Below are 24,005 nucleotides of genomic sequence, written 5' to 3' on the forward strand. Positions count from 1 at the left end.
TTTTAAGTCTTCGTGCCTTCAGAAAGTTTTAGTAGCTTCATAATTGAAACAACGAGTCGCTGTCACTCTATAATGTGTCTGATATAACACTGGACTTCATTCCGGAAGTGAATGCAGCAAACTTTCCAAGTCAGTAGTTTTACTCGCTGCATAAAGCACAGTCACAATGCGACTGTCTTGTCAATCCTCGGCTTGCTGAATCGGTTTGTTCGCACAGGGATGGTGACGAGGCTGCGGCAAGCGCCCGCGTCGTTGTCTGGGATGGACCAGCCTTCAACGCATCTGTTCAGTGACTCTCGGTGGGAAATTGATATCAGTGAAATTGAAATGCTGAATGAACTTGGAAGCGGTGAGCGACTAAGTGCTATTCTTAAAAAAAATTATCAATCGATTTGGACTGTGTATACTCGCAATGAACAATGCGTTTTGAAGTATTCTGACACGTTGCGATACTTGTAAAATATTTACCCACTTGAACCACGGGTCGACACCCCTCGTCGAGTGCCGCAGGTCTATTTCAAGTTTGTCATTTGTTATGGTTTTCTCCTTTTAAACCGTAATGCAGAATATTTTTCGACCGCCACAACGGTGAAAAAGAATTCTCTGTAAGGTCTATTTGTCTGTTTTTATCAACCCTAAAATAAGTCCACTAATAAGCGAAATAGACTCCGATCAGAAAAACTATCTCACATAGATATCATCACTGTATGGTCATTGCTGTTATTACTCTCATGTCATTAGTCATTACTGTTCCTAAGTTTCAAATGATGTTTTGTGTTTTCTGAAAGCTTTAGATTTGTTGATTATAAGTAACCCGCTCCTTCAAGTTTTCAAAACTTAGAGGGATTTTCTTTTTAAAGGCATAGTTTATTTGATGTAAAGGCGTCAACCATACGTCAACTATTGCTTACTAACTAAATGTTTTTTATTGTCACAGGCCAATTCGGCGTCGTTAAACTTGCCAGGATACGAGGAACGAAGTACGTTGCGATAAAAATCATGAAGGAAAACACAATGGAAGAAGACCAGTTCATAGAAGAAGCTGAAGTTATGACGTAAGGGTCAATTGCATCGTACGCTAGACCAGAGAAGTGACTGAATCTTCCTGAAAAATTCAAAGTATTTTTTTTGGCGCGTCTTGAAATTCACTTAGCTGCGTTTAGAAAATTTGTATTGATACACTTAACGTATTTGTCTGGAATGAGTTGGTTTCATTGCTTCTTTACGCTATTTACGTTTACAGCCATTTGCAACACAAGAACTTAGTTGAGCTGTACGGGGTAGTGACGAAGCAGAGGCCTATCTGTATTGTCACTGAGTTTATGGAAGAAGGCTGCTTGTTGGATTATATCAGAAAGAACGCTCACTTACGAACACACCCTGAAACATTGCTGGACATGTGCTATCAAGTACGTACGCCAAATCTAACGTTTGAAGCCGCACGGCTTAAATGTAATTTCCGCTTCTGCCTGACTTGAGTAACGCTGGTACTTTCTGCAGTGAAATTGCTTTCAAAACAGTAGCGTATCTATAGGGCAACTTGGTCACTTTCTGATCGAACGTCTGAAAGCACGCCAGTGAAGGTTTGTATTTGTTTCTAGGTGGTGACCGGATAAGATTTTTTTTCTTTCAACGTTTCATGACAGCTTATATCTTTTTTCGTTTTGCTTTCAATTGCACTATTTCCCAGACAGCAAAGTACGTCATTTTTACATTGATTTAACGTCTGCAGGCGCTGAATTCGTGTAAAAATGACGGATTTTGCTGTCTGGGTTTGTGTGCACCACTCCGGAGTGATTCTTTGTCCCAATGTCCCAGTGATCACTGAACAAAAAATCGCATAAACTCATGAAGCTTTTAGTAGCTCGGTTTTCAAATTGGGGACATTGTTCTGCTTTCTGTGTTGTCTCATTGCTTCAAACGTGCGTGGCATGAATCATATGTGTAAGTGAAAGAGTTTGTGTCTTGCCAAAGACACAGCCACATGTTTTTGAGCGCCGTCGAACAGGCGGCCTATCGAACGTCCAACCAAGGCTCTCACCGCTCGGTCATGCAGCCAGCAGTAAAACATGTGTGTAAATAAAAGATGTTTTGCAAGTTTTTGCTTTTGACAGGTGTGTGATGCAATGAAGTACTTGGAAGGCAAGGGCATGATCCACAGAGATCTCGCCGCAAGGAATTGCCTGGTTGGAAGGAACATGGTCATCAAGGTGGCGGATTTTGGCTTAACAAGGTAGACAGCATGTTTAGACAAACACCTGCCAGCAATTTTACGGATTTGATGCCATCTTTTGACCAACATTCAGTTGGTTGTTTTACATATCAGTTGCACATTCGCCGTTATGCTTTACCATTTGTGTTGCACTATGCATCTTTATTGAATCGTTTACATTTTGAAAAAGAATGCTTTGGTAACACGAAGTGATATAAATCGCCTAATTTCACTGAAGAAATTTTATCTTTTGTTTTTGTGAAATGAATTTATTTCCTGGAAGTTCTCACGATTATCAGTAAGCGTGAAGTTCCATGAAATATTCTAATCTAGACATTTCCCTCTGCCGTGATGTTCAAGACTACCATGCACCTGCATTGCATACAATTACGTCCAAGTAACATCTTTCATTATTTTAGGTTCGTACTAGACGACGAATATACGAGTTCTCTCGGGAGTAAGTTTCCGATCAAATGGGCTGCGCCTGAAGTTTTAAACTACACGAAATTCAGTTCGAAATCTGACGTTTGGGCGTTTGGAATTTTAATGTGGGAACTATTTACCGGTGAGTGAATGTGATTTTCATGTTATTTATCATCAAGACCAGACTGAACTCTTTTATACGCCTAAAATTGTCAGAAAATCAATTGTCTTATTTTTTGCAACATTCTTAATACAGTAACATCCAATTGTTAATGATAGCTAATTAGAATCGCCGTTTTATTGTTTATAGATTAAATGGTGGAAATGTTGCGATAGAATTTTCAATGGCAACTCTATTATCTATCTAATATTAATAATATAAACCAAACTTTCCATGGTAGCAGTGGTCGTGTTGCTGAATTTTGTGTTTAATGTAATTTTCTTGGTCAAGTTTTTATTTTTCCGCTTCAATGCTTTTCTTTCAAAAAAAAAACAGGCCGGCATATGTAGCCACATTGTCTTTTGTTTTGCAAATTAAACACTCTTTGCCAACCGAAACTGATTTAACTTATTGTTTGCTGGGCAAGCGATGATATATTTTGCGTGTTGCCATATTAATGAGTCTCTCTACTACTCTCTACTGTTCAAATAAACCAATATTGTATGTTTGCATTATGTTGTTAGACATTTGATGTCTACAAGCAGTTTTGTTTTGTGACGTTAAATTAAGGTAAGATTTCTTCAATAAATCAAGAGTGATGAAAATGAAACGAGTTTCATTTTCTTGAGTTTGCAGTTGCTATGTGCAATCTTTTGCTCCCTTTCGCGTTAATACACTTGACAAATGTTATCTCTTGTTTTCTTAAGCGCATTGACATTTTGGATTTGTGTCAATGTTAAAATAATGAAAGAGACAGTTGCGTTGTAATTTCTCATCGAAAGTACGTCACAGACCAAAGTGAAACCCGGTTTTACTTCTATCAGTAAGCGAACGCCAATGATTTCACGGCCTCACCTAAAATCTTTTTCGTCGTTTCAACCAAGCGCCCCTTCTGCATAGTGCTGAAGCCTAACAAATTGCTTTTGCTTTAACGACCAGAAAGCGTGATATGTCAATGTGTTTTCTTAGGCGGCAAAATGCCTTATCCAGCTCTGAGCAATCCAGAAGTGGTGGACAGAGTGGTGAACGGTCTTCGACTACAACGACCAAACAACTGTCCGCACGATGTTTACCAGCAAATGCTGCGCTGCTGGGACATCCAACCAGACAACAGACCGTCTTTTGAAATTTTGTTTATTGCTTTGGATGACTTAATTGACACTGTGAACGCCGCTTGCACTCCTGAAGGAGAGTATGATGGTTACTGAAAGCCCGATTGTCTTCAATGCTTTTGTCCATTGCGTTTCTGACTGATTGCAACCTTCCAACAAAACTTAACCTTTTTACATCGTTTCAGCGCCTTTTGCAAGCTGGTTGCATGGCGTAAGCAAACCCAAGCGGAATGCAACCACTTGAAGAATATATGATGAAAAAATTATCACTTTGGCTGTATGCTTGTTCAGAAATCGTGCAAAGAGCTATCTTGCATGTATCAATGCTGATTAAAATTATGCTAATTGTTTTCATCGTCATTCTCTCTTGCATCAGAGCCTTGTTTAATTATTCATTGTTATCATAATGCAGCATCCATTGGTTGACTGACTGTATGTATTGGGTACACTCTATGAATGAAAAAAGGTTGTGTTTGTTCAGATTTTTTATCAAATTGCATTGATACAGCATCTGTCAATGTTAATTCGACGCAATATATATTCAACATAGCCTCGTTTGTTTGCACACAAGTAAGAGGAAATCATCCAGTTTCCCAATAACCAACAATGTACCGAGTAGCAAAGCCCATCAGGGTCACTCCGTTTAATTCATGCAATGTCAGCACTTTTAAAATTCGCGGTTCAGTAATTGTCCGGGTCTACACTGTTTTTTATTTTCCTGTTCTTTACTCGACTTGTCAAGGTATTTTGTTGTATCTGTACATTCATCTTACAAAGATTCCTGGCCTTAAATATGTTGCTGCGTTCGTTGTGTAACCCGTTTCTAGTGCTTCTATAGCAGCCCGCCGTGTGTTATCCGCATTTTGTCCTCTAATATAACGAGTTTAAGTTTATAATTACCAAAGTTAATTGATGAGAGATTTTTATCCTTCGATTAAGAAAACCCGTTTCTGCAACAACACTGGTGATTTTGCATATTTACCGAAGCTTTGAACAGCAGCCATAATCACTCAGAAGTTGGAATGTTTAAGATGGCAATCCTTGTCATTGGCCATAAGAGTTTTAGGCGAGTTCTGCTGAAGCAATTGCGTCATTGTAACGCAGTTCAGCGTTAATGCTCGGGTCGTGGTTTATATTCTATTTCAAGTAACCACCGGCACCATTACCACCCACAAGTTTCATACTTGTATTTTTATAATCGATGGAAACATTTGTATTTACTCATTCCCAGTATGCAAGCCAATATGATCGTGCAATCGCACTATTTAATTCACTCAACGATACTGCTGTATTAGGCATCAACTCATTTGTTAAGTAATATATTGTGAATGGTTGAGCCTTATCTATGCTCAAGGTCATGAGCGTTTGTCTACGTCGACGACCAATTTTCTATGCATTTTTATTCTATGTCGCGTAGTTTATCATTTTCGTGCGTATAATGCGATATATTGTATGTAGGTTTTGCCGAGATGTTTACATCACATGTTTGTACATTGCATTTGTACCTGCATGCAATGGTTATGCGTCTATTCAAAGCCGATAATTTATTTACGATAAAGACAATAACCCAACCCTTCGTCTTTGAATTGTTTGCTTTGAATTATCATGATACCGCATGCAATAACCTAATTTAAAAGTTTTAGATAAAACTGCAGAATTGTTTGTATACATTCAAAATGCGTCATTAAGTTAAAATCAGAGCTATGTTCTTTGATATTGCAATAGGCTGCACGTAAAATCTAATGTAGCCGACTAATTCTTGTGGATCCTATCATTGTATGCTACAGGAAATTTATCGTGTACTTTCAAGTAGTGGCTCGCAAGAACCGAACTTGTTCACAAGCTCTAAATTTACAGCATGGTGAATTATTAAACTTTAGCATATTAGGCTACAAGCCAGTGTTCAAGATCCGTACCGCATATGAAATCTTACTTGGAAAACTCGCGTTCCATTTCTAAACACGCCCTGCCACACTGAATTCACTTGAGCACTGTGAAGGAAAGAATTTCTGTTTTTGATGTTTTGCAGTTTGGATCAGGATAAGATAATGCCAAAACATTTGGTTTAATGTTATATCTTTAGGCCTAAGTTGTTGTCTGTATAAAAGCATTCTTGATTTTAGTATTTTATTATGGTGTACTGTCTTCTCCGTTGCTACTCATGTAATGTATAAGAATTAAAACAAAGTGTCTCAAGATTTTCTGCATATACGATCTGCAGGTGTGAGGCAGGCGTGTGTCTGTAGCTTGCTTGCCCTTGTTTTGTTGATTGTGGTAGATTTACGCAATGGATAGCAAAAGTTTCTTTTTGTATCGTTTCAACGTCGCAAGATAACTTTTTCTAGCTAGTATGGGATCACTTTTTTATAAAGTAAGCTAACGCTATTGATGAAGTGTATTCCACCGGTGAGGTAAACCGTAAGCGATCCAAAATGTTTCTTCAATAAGTGAGCAGATTTTCTTCAACACGGCCAGGGACTGTTGTGTTACAATTTAATTAGGTTTGCATTTAATGTTTCCAGAAGATGAGTTTTGAACTGAAAATCCAATACTCTGTCGTGGGAACACAACGCATTGAAATATTTGCTCTGTTATCAAATTATCTTATACAGTAAACCCACAATATACGGTCGATACTCATCTTATCAATCGGTTTTATGCATCATGCATTGTAGAATTTGGTCAAAGACAAATTGTTAATTGCACTGGTGATGTTGGCTATGCAACTTAGCCTATGTGTTATACGTTTTACAAGAAATTGTTGCTAGGTCAAAAGTCGTATATTTAAACAGAGAAAGCTTCATTGTATGAGTCAATATTAAAGTACGTTCGTTATAGTTGCTCACAGTGGCAAGGTAATTCTAACGAAGTTCACTTAAAACATTGATGAATCACGAAAATAATACTTCAATACAGCGCTTTCAACGTAAAAATTAGTGTTAAAAATACGTAAGTGAATGAAAGGATCTTCTGCGTGGAACTTGTCTGAACTACGTCGGTTTTCAACTTGCATTTCAATAGTTGTAAGTGTGACAGAATAGAGTGTCACCATTGCTTGCAATTCCGGCAGCAGATAGTGCTCAAAATTGGGTCGACGAAATGTGTAAGCTGAGAGGTAGAAAAAGATTACGTAGAAATGCTGTCGGTTCAAAATGTTACAATGCGATGACTTGAAAGTGGTCGTAACTGATTAAAAAGTACAATGATGCTTAAATACTGACAGGGACAGTCAAGCAAGAAATAGGCAATGCAAACTGATGTGTACGACGTGGTAGATTAATGTGCAGACCTTTGATTGATTGAATCTTTATCCTCGGACTGGGAAAGCTTCTTGCAGAGCTTAATCCTGGCAGTTTCGCGTACTTGTAGAGGCTTTGAACTACTGACGCAGGCCCGGTCACCGAGATTGACAGAATGAAGTTTCATTTGTTGAAGTCTTGTTGCCGGGGAACTATTCCATCCATTAGATGCCGCTGAATGGAGAGCAGTCCTTAACGTGCGTTGCTTAAGCGCACACCCCGAGAGTCGAACCAGCGCCGCTTGATCTTGAAGCTTCTTCGTTCTAGAAGTGACGCGCTAACCAATTGAGCTATCGGGCTTACATGCTTTCGAACAAAAGAAAAAAATGTTCTATGACGAGATGCTGAGTGCTTCACAAATCAAATGGAGTATGTCTACCGGACATTTTATAACAAGGTAACACCTCACCTATTCGTTGCAACACGAAAGCTACGGGCAATACGCACGTTGTCATCACACTGATGCGAACTTTTATAATACACTGTAAGTACCAGAAAACGCGAAGTGACAGCAATCAAAGCAATATTCATGCACAATTCAATCTTCATGGCAAGAAGTTTTTTGATGAATAAAAGTAGAAACAGAGAAAATCCAGCAAGGATAAGGCATTTAACATAAAATAAATAAAAAAACTTAGCAATTACGAACATTGTTGGCTATACAACAGATTAGCTTTTGCCAAGCATCTGAACAACTGATTTACACATAATTCATTGTTTCGCATTACATGACGGTTTAATTAAAGACAGCAGGCACGAGGCACCTCCGGCAGACAAATGCCTATTGACTGATACGCTTTATCTCTTTTGCCTGGTTGGTTCATTCTTTCGCATTTCTTATTTTATGTAAACTATATGTAAATCAGTTGTTCAGATGCTTGACAAAGGTTAACGTGCTGTGTAGCCGAAAAAGTTGGCAGTATGTTGTTTATTTATTGTGTTAAATGCCGTGTCGTTGCTTGGTTTTATCTGCTTATGGTTTAATAAAGTAACCTCTACCACAATTTGGAATAAAAAGCAGACCACTGTATAAAACAACCTCTCATTTTAACCAGTTGTGTAATCTCATAGACGAATTTCATATCAGTTTCTAACAAATCCCAAGAATGTTGGCAAGCTGTGCTTTGTAAGCGAATTTCGAACTGGTGATGCCTGTGTGCGAGTGGCGAACAAGCAATTGGCTCAACAAGCAAACCATGAGTACAATCATGGTAGGGGGTGGTCACATCAAGTCGCCGCTAAGGAATCAGCGGCGAATCTTCGACTACGGTCAGTTAGTTTCTGGAGCTTCGGCACAAGGTGGATATCTTGACTTGCAATAGAGGGTTGACTTCCGTTGCCTTTTAAATAACACTTGCCCCCAGATGTGGTTGCAGATGACCGTCGCGCAAAAGTTGTGTCTACATTGCTTTCCGAGGAGGAAGATCCACCATAGATGGAAGTTGGGATGCTTGCTCCTATGTCTAACACTGTATTGGATGAGGACGGAGAAGAGTCGGGTGGTTCCGGAAGACAGGATGAAGATGCAACCAGTTGGCTGGTATCTTTAACATAGAATGGCGTTTAATAAAAAGAGAATGTAAAACTTTTGTTCGATACGTCATGTTCATTTTACAGCGCTCCTGCTATGAAGAGAGATTGAACCGTTTCCATTTTCTGATTTAAAACACGCCACTACAGGATATTTTAAGCTAAAATCTATACAGTATCTGAGACAAGATAACCTAAATAATTAAACTCTTACTGTTGTTAGGCTGCTCAATGTGTTTGCGCAGGCTTCTTCGTACATCTTGCGTTGTTAATTTCGTCATGGAGTTTTTCCGCTCGAAGGAGAGAGGTCTGCGGTGCTCAGGTTGATTTGAAACAGCAGGCACTTCACTACTCACTTTGCTAATTGCGTGAGACATCCCAGCCAACCCATTTGTGGAACCTTGGCTTGACAGTGATGATAAAGACATACTGCTTGCTGATAAACTGCAAAAAATCAAGCATTTTAACACAATGATATGACAGTTACTAAGTAAAGCGTGGCCAGTTTCGCGGTTTTCCAGGGTTACCAGTTTCGCTTGTTTAAACTTGTAAATGCTTGGGCTACTTATTAGTGGCAATTGGGCTGAAAATATTAAAAACATCTGGCAACCCTGTGTGTGACCGATTACTGAGAGGACCTGTGCAACTGCAAAAATTGACTTCAAACACAAACATATAGCATTCTTTGTTAAATCGATAAACAACAATAATACAACCACAGCACCTTCTTAGCCTGCTCACGATCTTGGTAGCAAGTTTTTTCGAATCGAGTAGTTGCTTGCTGACGCTTCTGCGTCTTTCGATTCTCTTGAGACGCTCTCCCAGCTCACGGTTGTTGAAGCTTTTAGCATGTCTGTAAAAACAAGTTTGCTCCGTGATGACATCGATATAATGACCAGCCTTGCCGAGAGGAAAATGTGTTACAACACAACGTCAGCACATATGTAATATATTTTCAAGTAATATCCTTCAAGTGACTACATGATCGGATTCAACGACAAAAACAGGAGCTGAGTGAGTGGATAAACCTGGAGCTAAAGACAAGAACAAGCGCTCGTTGATTTGGTAAAAATACTTTTGCTTAAAAAAGGAGAAGCAAAGTTGACAAAAGTATTTTCATACTCGGCAAGTCGACAGTGCCAGGGAAAATACATCATGAATAATGGCCTGAAGTTTGCCCTGCAAGTCTGTATAAGGCAATCATTTACAAGACAAAAACTAAAGATTAAATCATTTCCTTGCAATGTAAGACAAATTAGTTTTTAAAAAAATGCATATAGTAAATTTCCGATGTGGAAATAAGGTAGGTTTTTCACCCAAAGGGTTGTGAATCGGATTTAATACAAAGAACGTAGCACAGAAACTATCAACTTGAGAATGCCAGAAAAACATGTTTTGCACAAGCAAAATAATTGTGTTGAAAAGTGGCCTCTTTCGTTAAACCAACATTTTAATAAGATGTAATTTCGAATGGCCGCTACTGGTAACCACCATGATAAAATCACTCGATCATTCACATTTTGCGCTGATTTTGCGGTAATCATTGCTCTAACAAAGAGAAGTCGCCAACACATGCCTGAGCTCTTGCTGCAACTTTTTACAACGGTCTGCTGCGGTTTTCTTTTCCTCATTTGTGGATGCCAGTGCTGCAGTTTTCGAGTACAACTGATTTAAGAGTTCTTCTTTCTTTGAAATGAACAGCAAAGTGTCAGGATTACCATCAGCAGAACCCTTCTCTTCCAAACTACAAAGTTCTTCCGTCAAATCCGCTATCCTGCATAGAAGAAAAGGGTTGACGTTACTTTTTCCAATTTAATTACGTTTATTTTGCATAAAAAAAACGTGCAATAGATGAAATAACGAACTTGTCATTGGTGGTTTGCAGCTGAGACATCAGGTTTTCACGCTCTTCTTCATCAGGGGATGTGGCGGATGTGGTTTCATTGACATGCTCCGATAAATTTTCTGCTTCACTTTTATCGTCATTTGGAAAAGCAATCCTGTGGTAAATATAAAAGCTTATAAAATGCCAAAGCACCATAAATACTTATATGAACAAAACAAGTAGTTCAATCGAATAATTGTTATGATTTTCCAACGGCCTACGAATGTAGTCCAGATAACACCCCCGCACCGGGATACATCAGTCCCACCTCAGAGTACGACAAGTGAAGCTTCAGCAAAACAATTTTTGTTTTCAATAAGTTAAAAAAAATCCACACAACACGTTGAAATTCAGGTGTTTAAAAAGCAAGTTTTCGCCAGAGTCATAAAATGTCCTAGTTGACTACTGTTGATGTAGGTTATACTATACTAACTTTTGATTCTTCCACTGGTCGTGCTTGGAGCGGGCGTTGTCAAGTTCTATTTCGGCATCGGACAATTCGGCTCGTAGCGTGGCGACTCGTCGCTGAATTTCCGTCAATTCGCTCCGGATAAGGTCTGGATCGAACTTGGTACATATCGACCAGTTGGAGCATGAGGTGCCGGTACTGTTCACTAGAATAAAGTAAAAAAAGAGATAGCCACACCCGTTGTTTTATAGCAATAAAAAGATCGAATTCCACGATGGAAAACTGTCAATTGTCGCACTTTTTGATGCAGCTTTATGTATAAATTTCACTTATGCACCACTTACGGCTTTGAGTCGAGCTAAATTTACGTTTTCCAATGACTTGATGCTTTAGGTCTCGAATCTAAAACACAAAAGTACTTGATGGATTTAATTGCTCAGCACAAGCAAAGTATCACTAGACGAAATCAAAATTTCACAAAAGTACAAAACTTGATATGTATATGTTTCTGTCTAAACAGAAAAGTCGTAAGAATGCGGAGTAATTACTCAAACAAAAGATGCGAAGTAATTACTCAAGCTGATGCTGCGTCTTTTTGCTACATATAAAAACATTTCTATTTTCTCAATAATCGCACAACCGACAAGTGCGATAAGTAAGAACTGATACAGTGGATCTTCGGTGGCCATTGTTTTAAACTTCTGTCAGCCAACAAGTTCTTTCAGCATCATCTCATATAACACTTGCGCAAGTCAACGGATAAAAAGTTTGACGACTTTTTCGCGTTTTGCACTCTGCATTGGTAAAACTTCCATATCGTTGAGGTAAAACGCATGGCGCCTTATATTCGTTACATGCTTACAAACTTATGCGAGGGTTCATTCATAGTTCAGTGATGATGTTACCTGCTTGTTTGCCAATTTAATTTCTTCAGCTTTTAGATTAACAGCTTCTTCTTTAACCTTCAGAAGAAAACAAAAATTACATTTGCAAATAAAACGCACTTCTTGAAAGCAAAATGAAAATGAATAAACCATTTTCTCATTTAGAGGATTACAAAAATCTACTGGTCAAAATATCAAACTAGTCCAGACCACCAATAAATACCATCACGCAATTTTCGGAAAGATGCCTCACATAAACTCATAAAGTGAAATAAAAACACAAAACATCTTGAAAGTACACGTACATTGTTGTGATTCCAAATACCTTAAAAGAAATGTTAGTCGAGCCAGAACCTAGGCCTATAAGACATTCAAGTTAAGGGTGCAACTTTAAGTGTTGGTGCTTAATATTCTAAGAGGGCACTCACCTGCATAAGTGCACTTATCTAAGTGATGATTGTTTTCAAGTAAAATCTTGTGGGAAAGGTTTGTTGGTTTTGTGAGTAGATTTTTTTTATCGTGGTTATTTTATATTGGGGTAGCCAAGTCTACAATATAGCTTTTCTAAATCGTTGCGTTTCTGATTTAAGATATTATTATTTAAGAGTTAAGTGAGGCTTCCCGTGACAGCACCACTCCACTGCGGAATGGCCCGTTTCGGTGAGTCCGACCCCTTAACGGGGGATTTTTTCAATTTTTTTTTTAAATTATCGGGTACCGTAGCCTAATTATCATTGCCGTTTTAGGGTTAGGGGTAAGAGGTTAGGAACTCACCGAATCAGACTAACCGAATCGGACTCACCGAATCGGACTCACCGAATAGTAGCAGACCCACTCCACTGACCGCTACGCCATTCAATGCGTCAAGTCTACAATAGAGCGTTTCCAAAACGTCTGCATTTCTAATTTCGTTTCGCAGTTTACAAAAACACCTAGCCTACCCATTATTATAACCATCAAAATAAAACAAATCGACTATATGTCTCAAGTTAAAGCAAAGGGACATTCCATGTCAAGTGATTAAGAGCTGTAGCCTATATTAGACTATGCAACTTTGAAGTGAAACTTGCAAGCTTTCTTAGACATGACGTTCCCCATGAAACAAGAAATTTTCGAAGTATGTGTCATGTGCGGTGATACGACCAATGATTTGAGACTTCTCGTTTTAATAAATACAGTAGGCTACAAACAACATTTTTGAAAAACACTTGTTTATGTTTAGATGGAAAAGTCATGGTTTTTCTAGTCGTTCTTACTTTAGGTTACAGATCAATGGTAGCACTGGATATTGGTTTTCGTAATGATGCTTAAAAACCGCCAATCGTCTATTTGCTGTTTGTCGAATTACATTTGGATGGCCTCTGGCAACATGGAACGTGTCCCATCACACGCAGTCACAATTGTTTTTGAAAACAGAAATGTTAAGTTTAATTTTATTATTGCGCAAGTGCTCAACGCAAAAAAGAATCAAAGCAGCGAGGACGCGTTTCTGTGTGTTTTAGGTGGGCTGAGCACAACCGATGTTACCACAAACATGCCTTTATTTTCATAGTAGAGATAGTGTAAGTATTATACTATATAGCCTGTATTCGGTTCATCGTAATGTTTTCAACTACAACTTTTTAGTGACAGAACATGCAATATTCCCGTATTTTATTTTCTGGCAGCGACAGAAAGCTTACAAGGATAACTAGTTTATTTTTCTACTTTTTTTCCCCAATTTTAACCCCACAGTGCTCTATGTTGCATATATGCAAGACGTGGCCACTGGCCAGACATACAAAGCCAAATGCGGAAGCGGTGGCGCCAAATTATAAATTAACAAAGTAGCCTACAAATTAACAAAGTAGCCTAACAAAGTAGCTAACTAGTCTTTGAATTTCTGCAAAGTTGAAAATTTGTTGCAGTGTTACATTTTGCGCAAATTTTGAGTGTAAAGCATCACGTCATATTCTATGACTTCTAGCTTCCACGCGATTAGATGCTTTTCATTTAAACGGACATACTTTTAAAACACGAAATTAACCAAGGCAATTCGTAACAAGCGCGTAAGTTCGAAGAAAATCTCGCGACAGAAGACGGTTTTGAAAGAGAAACAACGCAATTTTATAAACTTTTTAAAAGTTTGCAATGTTGCAGAAACAGCATGAAGAACAACGGCAACTTCAATTTACAATTATCCTTTTTCTTAACAAAACATTACCGTTTATTATAAGTCACTTAATGGACTTGAAGTGCTTCAGGCTATACAAATTAGTAAACAGCAAAACTCGTATTGGAGAATTCACCGTAAGTTTTCGTCTAAAGTCATTGCAACCGAACACAGGATTTATATTTACGAACAAACGACGATAGGTTCATCTCACTGGTGGCCACATCATCACACCAGTCCATGCTATTGAATATTTCACCAATGCATGAGTCGCGCTGTTTCAAGAACGTTTAGGACGGTGCATTTTTGATCTAACAAACTGATTCAAGCAGTTATCCACTGGTGTTGGTATTAAAGCTTGAAAACGGTCTTGCCAAAGCTAGTTTCTCATGTGGGTAAATAATTGTAAAATTGTTCTTGTTTTAACTCTACAAATTGGAGAAAAATGTTAATCATGTTAAATTGTTAATTCAATATTCCGATCTAGCTTTCAGATTTGCAAAATCCACTATTTTCTTACAGAGAGAATCAGCATTGTAATCAAGTTTAGATAACAATCGAATAAATATCCTTTTAGGTGAAGATGATTGCTTGAAAGCTGCTGAGTAAGTAAGGTTCTATTGAACCAAACTTGGAAAAAGAGCTTATAAAAGGAGCCTCTCCATACAAACTTTTGAAGTTTTGACGGCAATAAATTACATTTTAACACCAATTAAACCATCATGGAGATAATTATATAACAAAGTTTTTTTTTACTATTAGGGACATGCTTTTTATGAGAGTTTTAACTATATCCCGCCAGATGTATTAGCCCAGTTTCGAAACATAAGTGGTCAGTTATACCAACTTTTACACGTGCAAGAATAGCGGAAAAGATTTTAGGTATTATTTCTGAAATGATAGGCTAATTACCAAAAGTACAGGAAAAAAACGGAACTACAAAGTGGATAATTTGTCGATTCAGCAAAACATCAATCAGTTTTGAATTATAAAAAGTTGCTTTTGCCTGACAGTGGGGTTACCTCCACCTCCCACATGGACTCACTGTCAGAAGACGTTGAATCAATGTAAAAATGACGGATTTTTTGTTTACTACCTAACATTCAGAAGCAGACAATCTTATGGTATAGTGAAGTTGAATTGTGAAACACAAACATGAGTATTTGATACCTCAAAACTATACAACATACATAAGATTAATCGAGATGGACAGCGATCGATTACAGAGGTGTACGTCTGTTAAATAATACTACATTGAGGTAACCCCGAAACAAAAGAGACCACATTCCAGAGGTTGGTTGCGTGACATCAGTGAAACCGCTCAATCTAGTATGCCTTGCTTTACCTATGTTTCACAAGGTCGTGGAAAATTACAAAGGAAAGCCAAGTTTCACTTGTCATGGGCTCATGGCAATGAAGTGGATAACTGACAGTCGCTAGGGCTAACACTTATATTGCAGTGTGACAGAAACGAATTATTTCCTACAAAGTTTGCAAAACAAACTTATACCAGTAAACCTATTTCGATGTTGCGCTGATAAAACAATAATTTTTTAATATTTTTTTTGTAAGTAGCAAAAGTCTTGCAAGCTCCACTGCAAAGTGCAAAAACTACATTCAACACATTTCAATCATTTGAAATTAAAGAAAAAAAAGTATATGGTAAGTCAAGCCAAACATGGCTTATCGTACGATTGTGACGTATCTGTACGTGAATTATATCAATGGCTACATACTAACGTTAAATAAACCAAAAAATAAACGGAATTTTTCATGTTTTTGTTGAAGCAATGCATTTTTTAGTTATCAACTTGACACATAAAATCATTTCATCATAAAACAATGTATATACGGTCTTTGTAGATGACACTGAATACACAATGCAATACAGTGGTGTACATAATTTATGCACTATGTCCAAATGAACACCTAATGTTTGCATAGATAGAAGTAGCTAAGCTAGCACTCTGAGTGTTGATGATGAAATACATTGCAAGAATGGTAGTTTTTATTTATTTATAGAGCATACTGTAAGTCATTTTTATTGAAATGAATTTTCTCGTTACGCCAATTCAAATTACAGAAAAAAGTATTAATATTTTCTGAAAAGCAATAGGTTACAAAAGTTTGGAAAGCAATATCTTTAAAGACTGAAAAAGCGATGTCCTGAACATCATTAAGCGATGTCCTGATCATCAGCATTAAGCAAATCTTGATAGGCTGATATAGAATTTAGGTTGTGAAAAACATTTTCCAAAGTAGTAGTGCTTGATTGATTGATTGATTGACATTTTTATTTTGTTGCGAGTATAAATACACATATTTAGCAAAGTCAGATAAAACAAACGATAACATAGAATGTATGAATACTGCAACGGGTGGCTGCGAAGTGACCTGGAAGGTCTTCTAGTCGAGCAGCCACCCTCAACAAAAGAAAAGATAACAAATTAAACATAAAAGAAGCGGGGCAAAATAATTTAAAACACAAGTTTACGGTATAGTTGCTTGAATGAAAACAAAATGCATCATCTAATAAGAGATCTATATAGGCCTGAAGCCATCATCATTAATAATACGAAAGGAGTAAGTTTTTATAAAGATTTTTAAATGAGTTAGGTGAGTTTTTCTTATTTTCAATGGGATTGAATTCCAAATTTCCACACCTGTATACTTGAAACTACGTTGAAGTTTTGAAGTTGAGTATTGAGGAACATAAAAATTATCCTTGTCAATTGCATTTCTAGTATTGCGAGAATGAACATTTTGCTTTTTTAAAATATTTAGAAAAAGTACATGGTAGTAAATTGTTTTCATATTTATGCGTTAATTTTGAAGTTTCGAGTTTGAACAAATCTTTTATTTTAAGAACATTTAGCTGTTTGAAATATGGAGTCACGTGATCCGACCATCTACCTCCCGCCACTATTTTTATTGCTTTGTTTTGGAATGTTTGGAGTTTGTCAACATGTGTCTTAAAACTGGAACCCCATATTGTTATTGCGTATTGTATATGGGGATGCACAAGCGAGTGATATAACTGAAGTCTGGTTTTCGGAGGAATGAAAGATTTTAATTTAGACAAGATGCCGACAGACCGAGCAAGTTTCAATTTTAGATCATCGATGTGAGGGTTAAACGAAAGTTGATTGTCAATAGTTACTCCAAGATATTTAGCGTGGTCAACTATTTCTAATTTATCATCATTGTAGAGAACATGGATTTCATCAAGATTACTGTAGTTTTTTTTTCGGAGGAATTACTAATAAATTTGATTTGGAAGCATTGATAGTTAACTTGTTTGCATTTATCCATCTATTAATTTCAACTAGATCCGAGTTGAGCTTGTTTTCTAACAGACTTAAGTTTTCAGCTTTGACAATGAGACACGTGTCATCGGCAAACAATCTTGGTATTGATGATATGCTATTGGACAAATCATTTATATATAACAAGAAGAGCAATGGGCCTAGTGTAGATCCCTGCGGAACGCCGTACTCAATATGCTGATGAGTGGAAGAGTAATTGTTAATCTCAACATATTGTTGACGGCCATTCAAATAGAATGAGACAAGGTCGTTCGCTACTCCCCGGATACCATAGTGGTCAAGTTTGCGCAAGAGTCGTTTATGGCAAACAGTATCGAAAGCCTTTTTTAGATCCAAGATTCAAGTGATTCCAAGTGCAACAACACTTTTTATTTTCTGATATGCACTTGCCAAAATAGTGATAAAAGATGCGTGCCCACTGATGAAGAAGCTCTACTAGTCGTGAAACTATTAATATAAAACAGTGAATCGAAAATAAAGGAGGATCCAAGTATTGAGACATTTTTTATGACTTGAAGCACTGTACGAGAAACTTTAAAGTTGTGAACTGGCCAAGCGAACGTGCAAACAACTTGGCGTTGTAAATGCAAACATTGTTGTAAGCATTTGCAATTGGTGCAGTGTTCATGCACTCACCATCATCATCCAAATTCGGCTTTGTCCCCACTAGTGGAGGTGGCCAATTCTTTCCTTGCAGCGATTGCCTTCACTCCTATTTTCCATTTTGTTCTGTCCATCGCATTGTCTTCCTTAGTCCAACTTTGTCAGCCTCATTCTTCACCTGTTCCTTCCATGTTCTTTTTAGACGTTCCCGTTTCATCTTCCCTACCTTCAAAAGCAATGCCTTTCGATGAAAACTTTCTTCCTCCCTCCTTAGTGCATGTCCATACCATCTTACTCCGTTTGCCCTGGCAATCTGTTCAATAGTCTCCCTCATCTCAAACATATCTATCAGTTCTTCAGTCTTTTTTTCCCTTTTGGTTTTTACTCCACACATTGCTCTCACCATTGCCCTTTCCATTGTAAACTATTCACCACTAAGAAGATTAAGTACAGTGTGATATTAATCGGTTTAGCATTCATCAGTAAACAAATAATTATAATACATTACTTTGTGCAGAAGTACAATACAATCAGATATAATCACGAAACACTACTCTTTAAATCTTTCAAAATAATGCATTAAATCATTCATCTCTTCTTCTAGTCTAAAACGAACAATGTGAAAAGTATCTTACCTGAACTTCATGTAAAGCAGAAGAAAGATAATTTTCAAGCATAGATTGTTGCGTCTCCCTCCATACTATTCTGGGATCTTCTTTTTGGTTGACCTCTGTTGCATAATGTGTATCACTTAATAGTTTGAGTAGTTAACACTATTAATGCCTACAGTATTATGTGCATGATAACACATTTTCAAGTAACTTATATTGATATGGTGAAACAAAGGAACACAACTTACTATATCAAAAAGTTACATTCATTACATTAAGTGTCACAATTACCGGTATATGTTTTTATTATTTGTGTAAGCTAGTGCTTGCAATTCATTTGTAGGTAGTTTCACATCTATTTTTCATATTGAAAGTCTATCTAACCGCTATAAATTCGCTCATGGTTGTGTTAAAATTTTTATAATGCAATCAATAATATTGAGATATTGATTCAATATAAAGAAAAGATATTGATTAAAAAGATATTGATTCAATATCTTTTTCACCATCATTAGCCATTGCATTTGACATTATTTCTTTTTTTTATCTTTGTCCCTGAGTATGTTATTCTTGTTTACTTTGTTCAAACAAAATTATATGAAAATAACACATTCAAACTTCTTATCAGACACTGAAAACTATTATGTATAATTCAAGGGTGATATATTATTCAAAACCTGAGTTTCAGGTAGCTATAACAAAATTAATTAAATGTACTGTAGCTTTGTAAAATAAGACAAAGTTTTAAAATTACACACGATACAAGGTAAAAATATTAAGCTATACTCAGCGCGATGTCAGAACTAACATATCTCAAAAACAAAATAGAGGACAAATTTATTCTTCTGTTTTAGGATGCATTGAATCAACATATAACTGGTCAATTTTAACAGCTCAGATCTTAATAGAAGTAACAAAAATTTTCTAGATTGAATATGAAACGATGCTAGAAGCATACCGTACTACGGGCCTCTTAGTCCTAAAGGCAAAACTATTAATTGTGAATAATGTCATACATCCAGAAGTGAGCGAGGCAAATGTGCAGGCAATGAAAGCCAGAACATGAGTCATTTTGGTGTGGATTGCCAAAACACTAAAATTTTCACAAAATTGCTCTATTACTTCTGACAAAATGCTTATTGTAAAGCTTATATGGCTTCAAAATTATCCAAACCAGGTTTAAGAGGTGCGTAGATAATAAAAACTAAAAAAGTCAAGAAAAATCACTTTTTTATCACAATTTCTTCAATGTAATATTTCAAAACTAGTGAAGGGTTGGCTTGTTTTTTCTCATCTGGCACTAGATACAGCAAAGTGTTGTGATATTTTGTCTAATTTTTATTGGTTACTGATGTGCAATTCAGTTCATACCTGCTTCATCTTTTCGTAACAGTAAATCCACAAAGTTAGTTGATATATAATTTTTCCAAGATAAATGTAGCTGACAAAATGTCTCAATGTGTTGAAATGATCGTTGCAATGTTTTTAGTAAAAATGGCTTTAATTATACAAACGTCTATGTTCTATAGAAAGAAGGAACATATGCAGTTATGCACTCACGGTTTATGTGATCAATATAGTATACACCGTATTCCTCATCACTGTATTCTTCCCAACCAATTGGAAACTCTAAAACAAAAATAATTTAGTGAAGTAAAGCATGAGCTTGGCACATCATTTCTTATAAACTTCAGTCTAAATTATAATATCAATGCAAAACAAAAACAGTTACAGCTTTAGTCTCACCTGAACTTATGCAATCAGCAAAGGTAGATGGTTTTGTTAATTTGTCTCTGGGATCTAGCCATGATGTGCGATGATTTTTGTGATCAATGAAAAAAGTACGACCATCAAGATCTACAGCTTCCTCCCAGTCAGGTGGAAGAGGAAGCTCTTTACAAGTCTGTGTCATTGTTGATCTGAAGTATTCCCATGATACAATCAGTGTTCAATCCAATACATATTTTTCCATACACTTCTTTAAAAACTGTTAATCTAATGAAACAGACGGGCTAAAAAATTTATGAAACTTATTACATCAAAATTAGTTGTCTAGTTCAGGGGTCCGCAAATACTTTTTGTTGCGACCCAAACGTTTCGGAATGAGCAAAACACTTTGCAAATTAATATCAATTCCAACACGGTCGTCCCCGCTTATTAAGGCCACATCGGGACCGGACGATTTTGGCTTATTAAGCGGGGGACAATTTTCTACCACTCCTATACCTTCACTAATTCCGGAATGGACCAAATTGGGCTTAATAAGCGGGTGGACCTATTAACCGTGTGCTTTGTTGTCGTCGTCGTCGTGCAAGCCTCTTGGGCCGAGGGTCTACTCTATCCTTTAGCCGCTCGATTCAAGATGTTCCCGGACTACACTGGAAGGCTACTAGAGAGCAGCCAGTCTTTAGTTTCATCATCCATGACACGCAGACCTTCCACTCCGTTAGGTGGTTTGGTTTGAAGATGGTACAATCATTGATGATGTGGTCTGCGGTCTGTTCCTCGGCACCACAATCACAGGAGGAGGAAGAGGCCGATTCCTCATTGGTGCATATGGTTGAGCGGAAAAGCCCGACGCCCGTACGGAGACGGTTGAGGCGCACTCATGCTTGTCTTTGTAGTGTCAAGCCGATTGGGCATGTGTCGGCGTCGGGGAGGAACGAATGGAGTCTGGTGGTACTTAACTTCCATTCAGAATTCCATTTATAGTCCGCCCAAGTAGCCGCAGAGATGAAGTTCATCTGCTGTGTTGATCAGAAGTTGAGCGACTGGCACGATTGGATGTCTTGATTTCAGTCGACGGGGGTGCTGGTTTGAGGTAGCAGAGATCTTGTGGTTAAGAAGATGGTTAGGCTCTAGTGCCCGTCGGCCAAGAAACAGAGTGGCTTCTTCGCGACGAAGCTCCGCCGCAGGTTGGATGCCAGCGAGAATAGCAAAATTGTCCAATGGTGTGAGACGCAGGCATCCGGTAACTGTGCGCAGGGCGCTGTTTATGGCAGTGTCGATGTTATGGCAGTGAGCACTGTGGCACCAAACATATGCACAGTACTCTGCTGAAGAGTAGACAAGGGCTAAGGCTGCTATACGCAAAGTGTCAGCACTCGCCCCCCAGCTGGAGCCTGCCAGGCACTTGAGTAGTGCAGCACGGGATGTCATTTTCTTGCGCAGTGACACCAAATGGTGGCGGTATGTGTACGATCTGCCTAGTGCCACTCCAAGATATTTTGGTTTGGGGCAGAAGGACAGAAATTTTCACTTGTAGCTCACGATCAGCTTCCGATTGTGTAGGTGGAAAGCTGCCACAGTTTTGGTTTCGCTGAGTTTCAGTCGCCAGTTTTGGAGATAAGCTGAGAGAGTTTTCATGCCCAGCCTCAAAGTGTGTTCCAGGCTATATAACCGTGGGTTAACTACTGTACTGCAATCGAAAGTATAAATTTTCTTGTAGCCTACCAAATTGTACGAAACTCAGGACATCAAAGACTATATAATATGATTGTATTTATTTTTGCCATACAAGTTATATTTATGGTAAGTTTAAGCCGTTTTGCGACCCACTGCAGATCGTCTCGTGACCCAAATTTGGGTCGCGACCCACTATTTGCGAACCCCTGGTCTAGTTCACTAACAACTTTAACAGCATTCTTCACCTCAATAGGATCATCGGAAGAAACTTATTCAAAGATTCTAGGTGAAATATGCTAGGTGAAATAGGCTGATAAGGTTTATAGAGAAACTATTAACTAATTTTGATGTAATTCGCTTTGCTTGACTTTTCGCTTGCCATTGAGCACTTTTTGTAGTATTAATAGCATTTATTATGAAACTTATGATACTTAGAGAAAATGTCAAATTCAAGTTTAACAATTAAACTTTGTTACTCACAATTAAAAAAAACAATATTCCTTCAGAAAACACAAACTGAAATAATAGTGACTTTAAGTGGTGCTTATTGTGACAACATATACCGGTAGTACAATTAAAATTGGGTGCAAAAGACAACTAAAAGCAGCAAAAAACACAATCATTGAAAGACACGCTTTAAAATTGAATCAAGTTTGCCAAAAAAAGTGCTTCTGAACTGTGTTGAACCGAAATCCTACAAAATCTCACTCACAGTTACGTTATAATTGAGCCAGCTAAGTTGGTGCAGAAAACGACGAGTTTGGATATTAAGAACAGTTTTAATTCATTGTTGAAGAGTTGGCAAATGAAAGAAAAAGTGCTATAAGTGACTTGGGGATCATAGGCTATGTCTACTTGGCCATATATACATGGTAAAAACAGCAACAGCAAAATATTTTACATGCTTACACAAAACTGAATATAATTTTTCTGCAAACTGGAAAAGGACAAAGTCAAAAACCATAACTAAGCACTTCATAAATCTTTTCCATAATATAATACTTTCATACCGTAACTAATAATTGTTACATAAATAAAGCCTAAGCTGTACACTTGAACAATCGTACATGTCTTTTTACAAGGGTATGGTACGTTAGCGCTGCTTGTACTCAAGCTAATCATAAAATGCTGTCTTTCTTCACTTTCGCTCTATCCAAACCTGTAAACAATGGCGAATGGCATTTTTACTTTAGCAATGTAGCCTATATTTTTTTTACAGATAAGGGAAAGTCCCTACACGGACAACAATAGCCCACCAGATCCAGGTAATAATTTGAAACTAAAAAGGTGAATTCCTCCGTTCATCTGCAATCCTTCAGAGCTTTATTTTATGAAATTTTGCTGCACTTAATTTTGTAAGTTAGGGGTATGTTTCACTTTGAGCTTTCTTTTTTCATCCCATGTTTCAGTCACGATAACATGGACGCTAATTCAGATTTATACTAAGACATAAGGTCAGCTGTTGTTCAGAGTTTAGCAGTCAGCACCGTAACTTAGTGCCGCAGTGCCAGGTGGAAAATATATAAGCCGTTGAAAAAATAAAATTACAAAAGGAAATATTTGACAGTTTTGGTAAAAGTTGGGCTCAGTAGAGATTGCAGAGCTTATGAGCCTCACTAACTAAAACCCACCAACTCAAACTAATGAAGACGATTTGTATTCTGTACTGTAGTGTAGGCCTAGTTGAAATTCGTTAACTGTGCAAACTCTGAAGCCGTGCAAAGGAAATTCACTTGTCGAAATCTGGCAACACTGCTTTTAGTTGTGTAAAAACAAAACTGAAAATCTGATGTTAGTCAGTTAGTCACTACTCAGTTCAGTTTGTTTTTACTTTTAACATTAACAATCACACAACAAAAAACAATTAATGCCAAACTTAGCAAAGGTCTAGAAAAACGTAGAGGCGACTTATTTTTATTTTTTAGCTTAATTAAAGAATTATTTAAACTTATAGGATATCATGAGGGCCACTTAAATATCATGTAAAACCTTTT

At 37.4% G+C, this 24,005-nt stretch overlaps 2 protein-coding genes across 3 annotated transcripts in view; one reads left to right on the plus strand and one right to left on the minus strand.

The window, feature by feature from the left end:
* The window catches only part of LOC145780184 (tyrosine-protein kinase TXK-like), a 22,750-nt gene extending 16,218 nt beyond the window's left edge, over positions 1–6,532 (plus strand). Inside the window, exons 10-15 of the mRNA XM_082591891.1 lie at positions 218–349; positions 938–1,055; positions 1,244–1,409; positions 2,115–2,233; positions 2,632–2,777; positions 3,765–6,532. Coding sequence (XP_082448017.1) covers positions 218–349; positions 938–1,055; positions 1,244–1,409; positions 2,115–2,233; positions 2,632–2,777; positions 3,765–4,003 — 920 coding nt within the window. The 3' untranslated portion in view covers positions 4,004–6,532. The remainder of the gene's footprint in view (positions 1–217; positions 350–937; positions 1,056–1,243; positions 1,410–2,114; positions 2,234–2,631; positions 2,778–3,764) is intronic.
* Positions 6,395–20,527, minus strand: LOC145779307 (protein WWC2-like). 2 transcript variants are annotated; one of them, XM_082590860.1, is made up of 11 exons: positions 20,353–20,527; positions 20,167–20,235; positions 18,631–18,725; positions 11,936–11,992; positions 11,375–11,432; positions 11,055–11,235; positions 10,602–10,736; positions 10,313–10,510; positions 9,461–9,589; positions 8,951–9,180; positions 6,395–8,750 (listed from the first exon to the last, which is right to left on the minus strand). In XM_082590860.1, the coding sequence occupies exons 1-11, from the start codon at positions 20,516–20,518 to the stop codon at positions 8,434–8,436; spliced, it is 1,635 nt and encodes a 544-aa protein (XP_082446986.1). In that variant the 5' UTR covers positions 20,519–20,527; the 3' UTR covers positions 6,395–8,433. The 2 variants fall into 2 exon arrangements, with proteins under 2 accessions (XP_082446986.1, XP_082446987.1); XM_082590861.1 differs by lacking the exon at positions 6,395–8,750 and having other exon boundaries at positions 8,960–9,172.
* Positions 20,528–24,005: the final 3,478 nt, after the last annotated feature.

The sequence above is a fragment of the Aplidium turbinatum genome, chromosome 11 (assembly GCF_918807975.1).
Source record: "Aplidium turbinatum chromosome 11, kaAplTurb1.1, whole genome shotgun sequence".
Taxonomy (NCBI): Eukaryota; Metazoa; Chordata; class Ascidiacea; order Aplousobranchia; family Polyclinidae; genus Aplidium; species Aplidium turbinatum.

Excerpts from the sequence above, each read along its gene's own strand:
- LOC145779307 (XM_082590860.1), bottom strand. The coding sequence starts at position 20,518 with ATGACACAGACTTGTAAAGAGCTTCCTCTTCCACCTGACTGGGAGGAA. Across the intron at positions 11,236-11,374 it reads ATTTAGCTCGACTCAAAGCC|TGAACAGTACCGGCACCTCA; the intron begins GTAAGTGGTGCA and ends ACTTTATTCTAG. Across the intron at positions 9,590-10,312 it reads AAGTTGCAGCAAGAGCTCAG|ACATGCTAAAAGCTTCAACA; the intron begins GCATGTGTTGGC and ends TTGTTTTTACAG.